The following is a 10,200-nucleotide window of genomic DNA, read 5'->3' as shown; positions in this document are numbered from 1 at the left end:
AGTCTGAAAGCAGAGCGAAGGTACATATGACATGGTTTATTGATATTTCATTCCAATACAATACAATACAGTACAATACATGGTATGTTTAATGTGGTACCCCTCATTAGCAATATTTTGGAGCACTCTGCAAAACTGCACTGAATGTCAGGTGTTGATATATTTCCATCAGTACCTGCATACACATCTGTGATACAATGTCTAGAGGGTTTGTTTCTGATTTTCAATAAATAAACCTTTAGCATACCCCAGAAGAAGTAATCGAGTGGGTTCAAGTTATTAAATATATATATGTTTTTTTCACTGTAGTCTCTGTTCTTTGGCAAGTTCAGAAGCTAAGCATTGCCATCTCCATTAAATGTGAAGAAACAGTCCAATGCAGTGAAAGGAGCAGAAGATATCCAGTTGCACAGGGTGGAGGTGGAAGCCTGGCCCAGCCACTTGTAATACCTATTTAATCCTTGGGCCAGTAACTAACCTTCTTCCTACCTCACTGTTGTCATCTATAATATGGCTATGGTAACAGTCTCTACCTTATGGAATTGTTCTGGGTATTGGCCCTAGCATGACTGAAGAGCCCAACACTTGTTAGGCAGTGGGATCTATTACTGTGATGGAGGACTACGGTGCTTGCTTTCTCTTTAGCTTACATGCAGGCAACTTTTAATGTGTATCTAGTAGAGCTAAAAAGACATAAGACAATTTCTCCAATGTTTGGCTCACTGAAATCAATCTCATTACTTCTTAATCTCATTCTGATGTGGAGAGAAACTATTACAAACTTTACATTTTCTTAAGCCTGTGGTCAATGAAGAATCAACAGGGATGCATTATATAAGAGCTATTCCACTACATAATATGGAAGAACCTGTCCGAAAGTGGAAATCAAGTGCAAGAACATCTGCTACTTTGTTGTACAACCTCAAGGAAACCTAAACGTTTTAGCTTTTAGGCTGGGCATTCGTAATATGCTGGGCTTGGGTTATGTGGTTTCAAGGTTGCTTCTAGCCTAAATGCTATGCTTCTGCCTGCTCCCTTGGTGAACTCAAGATTTATCTTAGCAATCTGATTTTTAAAGCTTTCTTTGAATTCATAGCTCACAGAATAGCAAGCTGGAAGAGACTTAAAGACCACCTAAAGTAACATTCTGGTTTTATAGATGAAGAAACTGGAATTTAGAGATTAAGGCTCTTTCCCTTATATCACGTGGCTAGTTTTTGGCTGAGCTAAAACCAGAACCCAGGTGTCCTGACTCCTAGGTCAGTGCTCCTTATATTACACCACCTTGCCCCCTTCCCACAAATGGAGAATCATGTTTAAGAGCCACATATGAAAACAAAGCACAGCTAAGCTTTGACTTACACTGATGACCTAATCATTTCATTGAATAACTACAAAATTAAATAAGTAAATTTGATCTGACAGCTGAAAGGACTATTTGAAAGATTTTTATATTTCTATCTATTGATCTTCTAGTCATCTTGAAGGATTACGAACAGCATGCTCTGTGAGTCCCTTTTCAGAGATGTGACTAGTTCATCTCTGGGCTTTGTGTTTTAGAAACCTTGAGAAGCTCTGAATTTCCACTCACTAAGTCACGAGGATCAATCATTGTAACCTCAGAGTATAACAATTAATCTGCAACTTCCTTGACTTTATACTACCCTGTGGTCAAATTTGTTCATTCTTGGTGGAATAAGGAAATGATTTCATATTGACTAACCGAAGTCAACATGGGAATCTACTAATCATGTGCATGATCACAAGATGTACACAGTGTATATGAGTAACCGAGAAATAACAAGTCAAATCAAACCGCTTTGTTAGATGGCGGACGTGTTACAAGTCGACACGGTGAGGAAGTGGTGTCCTGGTCACTGGTCACTGTTCTCCGTGTCTGTCCTGTGGTTCTGGCTTGGACTCAAGTCCAGGTCCCAGCTTTCTCGTCCTCCTCAGGCTGAGCCTTCCATGGAAGCAGCTCTTTGGTGCCAGTAAGCAGAGAGGAACCTTGGGGTATTTAATCGGGAGCCACTTCCGATGAAAAAGAGTATGCAGCGTTTGTTTTTTTTTTTAAGAATACTGTTATAGTTGAGTTAATTTTAATGAAAAGGATGCACTTTCTGCACTAATTTGAAGAAACATCAGTTGCATAAATTAATTTTAAAATACAGGCTTTATTTGAAAAAAGAGGACAAAAACAATCAATTTACGTGGGCTCTTTTTTTACATTTTAGTGAGAGATGTAAGGCATTCGAGTCAAGTTCCTTAAAAAATTAAGAAAAGGAATCAAAACATTCCATATTGAAAAATCATAATTACACATTTTATTTTAGTTTTTTTATTATGGTCAGTCGATATACAGAGGAAGGGAGAAATGAAATAAAAAGCACAAAAGTAGGAGAGAAAAGATGAGAAACAAACAACAAAAGCAGAAAGATATAAAAGATGAAAAAAAAATGAGAAACACCAAAAGAGGATTAGAGGAGAATGATTTTTAGGGACTAGGAGAAAGGACAACAGAGCCTGTAGCTTTCCTACCCGGCCCTTAAGCACAGCTTGTCGTTATTTTCATCATCCTTTGATTGAAGTTTTTCTCTCCACATAGACTGTCAATTTTGTGAGCACACGAATTGTGCTGGGGTTTGCTTACTATTGTTTTCCCAGTGCCTAGCACAGACATAGTAACCAGGGTAAGAATTAGTAAATGAATGGATGAACAAAGGAGGAAAGACCGTACAGGGACAGAGTCCTATGGCCCAAAGGCTGGGATAATGGTCCCCTGAGAGCTGCAGTGGTTTCCTCAAAAGCTGGAGACCTTGGACTGGGCTGATCCCGGCCCTTGGGGAACCAGCAGTAAGTAGCATTTCTTTCTTTGGAGGCAGTTTCACAAAGTCTCACCAATGTTCTCTTTGTTCGAGTTGTGGTCTGCTAAGCATTAGAACAACGTTTGCCTGTTTCTTTTGGGAACTTTCTGAAAGTTGATGTTTTCACCATCCACACCTTGGGTATCATGGCGTCACCTGGTACCTTCTTTCCCCAGGCCCAGCTCTCAAACCCTTCTGTTCCCTCAGTACCTGGAGTCCATCCTATTACAGACCAACTGTTCTCTCCCTAGACTGTGCCTTTTCGGATCTCCCAAGAGAAGCCCTTTCTCTTTTAGCCTGCTGGTGGCAGCTGCCTATGTTCCCAACCCATCAACACTAAGGGCCCTAGGAGAGGGTCAGCAGACTTGGCTCCCCATTGACAAGACATCATCGCATCTTCATCCTCATAGGAAAATGCATTTTTAAAGCCTTTCCAGGCACTGTGCTCTACTTCCTGGTCACTCCTATCCATTCGTCACAGATTTTGGCCCTTGGCCACCCATAGCCCCCTCACCCATTCCAAGTGATGAACTCCTTCAAGATGATATCAGGGATTTCATACAATTCATCCAAAAGTGATTTTTTAAAAAATTGTAGTAAAATATACATAGCATAAAATTTACCATTTTAACCATTTTAATTATATAGTTTTATGGCATCAAGTATGTTTGCATCCATCTTTGGAGAATTTTCCCTACTAAAACTCTGTAACCATCAAATACTAACTCCCCAAATTTTCCGATATTTTATCAGATTTAAGGTACTCTCATCCAAGAATTTTCATTTCCTGAAGTTCTGCCTTCAGAATTTTAAATTGTATCATTACACTTTCTGTCCAGAGTTTCCTATCTCGCCACGCAATTTTGATGCAAACAGATATGGATTGGGATCCCAGCTAAACCGTTTGCTAAAGCCTCACTTTCTTCATTCATAAAATTCAGATAATAGATAGCACTATAGATAATTCAGATAGTAAAGAAATAAGAGAACTGACGTTCATTGGATTGTTGAAAGAATTCTGTGCTCATAGATCTGTTCTTCTCCATTATTCCCGCTAGTCCCCACATTCATGTTCCTCAGCCACCACTTTGCTGACATCCCAGCTCCCCTACACTTTTGTGTTTCTGATGCCCATTCCAGGGGACACACCGTCCTCAGTGCAGCTCTCTGCCTCAACTGCACATCCACCTGAGCTGTTGGTGGACAGTAGTCTTTGCTGGGGTCACTACAAGCCTGGGCTGTCCATGTTGCCCTGCAGGCATTTAAGGGGCCCCTATTTGGCTTCCTGTTCCCCACAACAGCTATTTTAGCACTTTTTCACTCCACCTCCCTACCCTGCCACCACCCAGCAGCTATAATTTATCTTCTCAGTCTCCGTAGACAGGAGTTCTTAACCTTTAGTGCACGAAAGAATCGTACACAAACTTTAAGAGGTTCTGATTTGGTATGAGGTGGTGGGTTTGAAACCTGCAATTTTAACAAGCAATCGCAGAAGATTTTGATATACACAGGGCATCATATACTTTTCTTGGAAGGCTGTCCTAAGCCACAAGCTCCTTGAGAGCAGACATCTTGTCTTATCTGATTTTCGTTCTAAAATCCTGGCAATAGATGTTGAAGGATTGATTGAATGAATGAATCTGGCTGTCACTCTGTACTTCAGAATATTACCTTTCTCCTTTGAAATGCTAATTAGCTACAGCTGTTTAAATGCAGTTTAAAACTAATATGTTTTATCTTTAATCCTTTATCAGCCCTTTTCATTGCCATTGTGGGTAGGGAAGGATAAAGAACTTGTTATTCTCAGACTAGGACAACAACAGCTACCAAAAAAAAAAAAAAACGGAAGGGCTGGATAAGACTGAGACAGAAGTGTGGAGATATATAGATTGGGCCTTTCTGTACCTTGGGGGAGGAAAGTACTCTATTGACTCTCATTCTAGGGATCTACCAGGCAGAAGTCTTTATAGCCACTGCAGTAGGCTTTTCTGGAGAGAATCTTAAGCAGGAAGATCTCTGCTGGGGAAGTTGAAAGAAGGTGACTTAGAGAAATCGGCAAATCAGGGTACAGAAAGACTCATCTGGCTTCAAATATTAGCTCTCCCATTTCCTCGCTTATGACATGGGTAATTAAACTGTTGCGGCTGCTTGTTTCCTCATCTGTAAAATGGGGATAATATAATTTACCTTGCAAGTTTTTTTGAGGATTGAAAATGGAATATAAGTAATGCACAGTGATTCTATCCATGACTTTAGGCAATCTGGCAGTTTCCAAGAGAGCTGGGTATCAGGTTAACCCTCTGTCTCTACCACAATGGAGAGGAAGCTTGTACACACACACACACACATACACACATCCCTCCACACTCAGTCCACCTAGAAAAACAGAAGTGGTAGCAGCTATTGCCCTCTGGGGAAGTCTAACTCTGAAACCTCACCCACACTGTAATAAAAAGTTTCCAAAGGGAACAGACAGAGTAACCTAGGGCCATGCCCTTCCTTCTTCCTGAGCAGAGCTCAAAGCCTGTCTTAGGGAAGTGGGAGGTTAACTAATGTGGGTGGCTGGAACTGAAACATTTCTTTTACCACCCTCTTATTCCTCCACCTCTCTCCCTTTTGTGCCTAGGGCAGGAATAAACAGCTCATGCCTATACTTACTTGCTCACACACAGTTGGATCTGCTCTCTGTAGCCTCCAGACCCTATCTCATCATTCATCAAGATTCACTGAATACCCACGGGGTTTGGGGTATGGTTCTAAATGCTGTATCCCGGACCTCCCTGGGAGCCCAGGGGAAGTTTGTTCCAGTATTTAAGATCTTTCCCCAGCTCTTGAAGACCAGTGTCTAACCCCCACTTCATTCTCGCCTTCAGCCCCTCCCCACCACCCCATGGCCAGAAAGTGTACCTTTTGCTTCGAGTGCTAAGAAACTTTGATTTAAATGTTAATAAGAATGAGCACCTGTAAATATTCTTTACAGAACTTCTGGCTCCCTTCCATACTTACTTCCTTATTCTTGAACATTTATTTGCTTTTAGGAGAAGAATTTGGACTGGTTTCCTCGGATGCGAGCCATGTCCCTTGTTAGCAATGAAGGTGACAGTGAGCAAAATGAAATTCGGAACCTGCAGGAGAAGTTGGAATCTACCATGAGTCTGGTCAAACAGCTGTCGGGTCAGCTGGCAGAGCTCAAGGAGCAGGTCAGTGTGCTCAGGGAGATGGAGCTGGGCGGGGTGGACTCATTCACTACCTTGAGTGAGGGGACACCCAGAGACTCCTGGGGGCAAGACTGTAATCCACAGAGAATTGCAAACTCCAGTAAAGAAACCCCACGTTGTGCTGCAAGAACCACATCTGAGCAAGCAGAGGCTTCTACTTACCCACCTCCCCATCTCCTGTGACACTTCTTCTACAGAAGGGGGAAGAAGGGCACCAATGCCAAAATACAAAGACCTTTCTCTTTGTACTTTTTGATAGAAAATCATATTTTCTACCAGCATAGGAATTACTAAACTCATTGGAAAGGCAGATCATCATTAGTATCTGTCATTTCAATGCTATAATCAACCCCTTCATCATGTAAAATCGTTAGCATCTGTAAAAATAATATCAAAAGTATCTGTGGTAGCTGTTAAAATGACTCTGGTGATAGTGATGATTATGTGACAAGCAAGGGCTGCTTTAAAAGAACCATGGTTCCTGTTTCTTAACCACAGAGAGGGGTTTGCTTTTTTCCCTCCGTTTATGGAAATTCACTTAAAAAATATTTTCCCTTTTTTGGATAAATATATTCTATATGATGCCAGGCAGACTGTAGGTGTTGGGAAGTGTTAACCCAAAACTGTGTGGCCCACCAGCACTTGGAAAGAGTGAGGAAATCAGCTCAACACACTCTCTCTTTTCCCCCAGATGACAGAACAAAGGAAGAATAAGCAGAGACTGGGCTTTCTCGGATCAAACACACCCCATGTGAATCATCACATGCCACCACACTGATACCATGGGGGAAAGCCGTGACTAGCCTTTCATCAGTGTCCTGCCTGATCACTGAATAAAGAACTGAGATGGACGGGAGTGAACAGTGCCTATTGTTGAAAAGTTAAAAACAACCAAGTGCCAAGATGTTGAGTGATTTAGCTCTGAGAACAATTTATAACTGTGTTTTCATGGTTGAGAAGACCAAACTTAAAATGCAGCCGCTAGAAAGCACACATCACATATACTTAATGCAACGTGAAGTAACTTGCTCAGATGGACGGAGAGGGTAGGGAGAGGCAGGGTGGGAGAACCACCTTTTGCTAAATCAATAAGAGTCAGTTTTGTCTTAATGCTGACTGCGACCTTTGTCATGGTTGATTGGAATTTCTTTTAATTCTGGCGTATAGGTCAGTGATGCAGGAAGTCATACTTGGGTGGCTAAGTTTTACTAAAGAAAATAACTAAAAAGAATAAACCTGAGCGTTGCAAAGAAAAATGTTAATGCTTCTAAACCATAGCTGTCACAGGGCAATTTCCTTATTTCTAACATGCAACACAATGGATTTACAGCTCTAGGAACTAGTGCTTCGTAGCGTGTGCCCCTCACGCTGACGACACAACTGGAATGTGGTCGCTTTCTCCCGGATTCAGAGGGGCTCTGTCAGTATCGAGTACAAAAAGAGATTTTCATATAACTTGTTAAAAGCATGTTTTAAGTCATTTGTAGGCTAGGAATTTAAAATATTTGGAGAAGAAAAAGCTGACAGTAAGCCCTAGGGAAGAGTTTTCTAAAAACACATTTGCTTTAAAATATATTGAGATTAATAAATAAAAACACTTAAAGATGACAGGAAATATTGAGAAACTTACGATGGTGGCATGGTCTTTTATAGATGTGGAGTAAAAGCTCTTTGATTCATGTTTGCTGCCCTTAAGGAACTGAGTGGTTTTTTCCCTGCAGTTAGAAAAAAAAATCCAAGAAATTTATTGAATGCTCAAGAAAATGCAGTATATCAATTGCATATCTTAAACTGTATCAATGAGAGAGGAAAGATAATAATCTCTTCCCTATGTTGTTTTTATGTTAAATTGTGCAATCGGAATTTGTGGAAGAAGAAAATAACCTGCCATACTCATATTATTCTTAGAAACAATGCTTTTAGAGTGTTGAAGCAAAATTCTTGGATAATGAAAGTGTTAGGGTAACCGCTTTGTGGCAAAGGAGCAAGGCACATGATACCAGACTCTGGGAGATGCTTTGCAAGTTGACCTTCTGGCCCCTGCCCCCACAAGAAAAAAAAAAAATCGCCTCCAGCATCTTTAAAGTCTCAAGTTATTACCGCCAAGGGTTGAGGTCTGGAAAAGGTTGGCTGTAACCATTTTTAAAACTTTTGGGTTGTTTTAATATAGTTTAAGCTATTGGTTCCTAAAATACTCTAATCATGATCTAAGTAGATTATGAAGGATGCCTGAACCAATCCTTCTTCTGCACACTGTTAAAATGTAGACTTGGAGTGAAACTGTTGAAACCTGGAACAACAAATTTTTCTGCCGAATCTACCGGTACTTCCCCTGCATCCATAGTTCCTCCTCAAGTTAAGAATTCTTCACTCTGACGTGAAAGTATTTTTCCTGACATATCACTGAAAAACCATGACCTGAAAAGATGAAGAAATTGGGATAGATCTACATGTAACATGGAATTTTAAACCTAGAAGGCATTCAATAAATATATGAAAAATTCTACTGTCACTCAATTACCCTTAATTCTTTATCACAACTTTAAACTATGTCGCATATTTGATTTTTTAAAATGTCTTCATTAAATTCAAAACAGACCAAAGCAGCCATTGTTTCAATTAAAAACCATCATTGTTATAACCTTATTAGATAAAAAGTATACTTTAAAATATTTTAATTAGAAGGAGTTTTGTAGGTAGAGAAAAGAGGAGAAAAATGATAAATATTGACCGTATTCCAGTACAGGAACCTATCTCTGTTTTAGCACAAAATAAAATATTTTTGATGTATGAACATCAAGAAAATACATTAATTTGTACATATGAGAGCAACCTGTCCGATAAACAATCCAGTCTTTTCTGACACTCTGATAGTTCTTTTTTTATCGGGAATAAGCCATACTATCAAGATATGGCCTAACCTCTCCAACTGTTAGTAGTGGCAGCTCACCATTTCACAGCATATTGTCTCCTATGGGAAGTAGCCAAAAAAGATTACAACTAACAAGATCCTTATTTGTTTAAAATTGAAATATTTCTAGGCTGTGCTCTTTTTTTCCTGCCTATTTAGAGATTATTAGACAAAATGAACAAAAGCAAGCAAACAAACAAGGCATTTTATTTTGCAGGCTATTACATTCATGACAGAAATTATAATAATGCAGAAATTTGACATCTGATATAAATTTATATTTGTTATGTGTGTTTGTAATGCAACTGGAATATTTGACCTAGGCGAGTATCAATTGATATTCTCATATTTATATAGTAACATTAAATATAGTCATCCCTGATTTTGATGTTAAGGGAAGTGTTTTAGTGTGTAGTTATTAAAATCTGCATCAGGTTAAAGTATGAGTTTCTGCTGAATATAATTTTTAATTTTAAAAGGATTTTATTCCCCATGGTCCATTCTGAGGCCCAAGAGTTTAATGAAATTATGTTTCATAAATATCATTTTAGATGAGAAAATATTTGTATCATATAAGACTGTAATATTAATAAATAAATTGTATAAATGTAAATTTTATCATATATTTTACCCCTTATAAAGTTCCTTTAGAAAGGGCTTATTTTCTTGTATTTTGAAATTTTTCTATTGATGACGAGAATGCGGTTTCTAGTAGATTGTTGATAATATCAGAAAGGTATTTGATTCAAGGCAGAACTAACTGTGTGCTTATTTCCATATTCTCCACTCACAACTCAGTGTTTTGACTACTCGTTTTAGTTTATAATTGTTTTATTATGAACAGTAATGCAGTACCCCCATACTCTAGTACTGAGATGAGTGGAAAGGTTGGGGATCTGGGGTTAGGGAAGGTCAAGATTGGGACTTCACTATGATTGAGGAAAAGAAAGAGTAAATAATAGATAATAGGAAAAAAAGAACTATCCCTCCAGGGGCCCAGTAGACTGGGACACAAGTAAGTAAATGTTGCGTGGGCATAATGATGTAACAGATTACGGATTCAAGGGATAATACTTACACCTGCAAAGAACTTTGTGGAAGAGCAGCTATAAGAAATGTGTTCCCTCAGTGGGTTTTAAATCTATACAGAACAACAAATTGGCTTATTCTAACCCACAGACCGCAGTATGCCATGACACATGATACA

At 39.2% G+C, this 10,200-nt stretch overlaps 1 protein-coding gene across 1 annotated transcript in view; it reads left to right on the top strand.

Annotated features, from left to right (window-relative positions):
• ITPR2 (inositol 1,4,5-trisphosphate receptor type 2) overlaps nt 1–9,742 on the top strand; it is a 437,650-nt gene extending 427,908 nt beyond the window's left edge. The window contains exons 51-52 of the mRNA XM_011363170.2: nt 5,903–6,064; nt 6,774–9,742. Of these exons, the coding sequence (XP_011361472.1) occupies nt 5,903–6,064; nt 6,774–6,860 (249 nt within the window). The 3' untranslated portion in view covers nt 6,861–9,742. The remainder of the gene's footprint in view (nt 1–5,902; nt 6,065–6,773) is intronic.
• Nucleotides 9,743–10,200: the final 458 nt, after the last annotated feature.

This window comes from Pteropus vampyrus, unplaced genomic scaffold (genome assembly GCF_000151845.1).
Source record: "Pteropus vampyrus isolate Shadow unplaced genomic scaffold, Pvam_2.0 Scaffold82, whole genome shotgun sequence".
NCBI lineage: Eukaryota > Metazoa > Chordata > Mammalia > Chiroptera > Pteropodidae > Pteropus > Pteropus vampyrus.
Note: the sequence above shows the minus strand (reverse complement) of the source record. Positions and strands in the feature narration are given on the sequence as shown.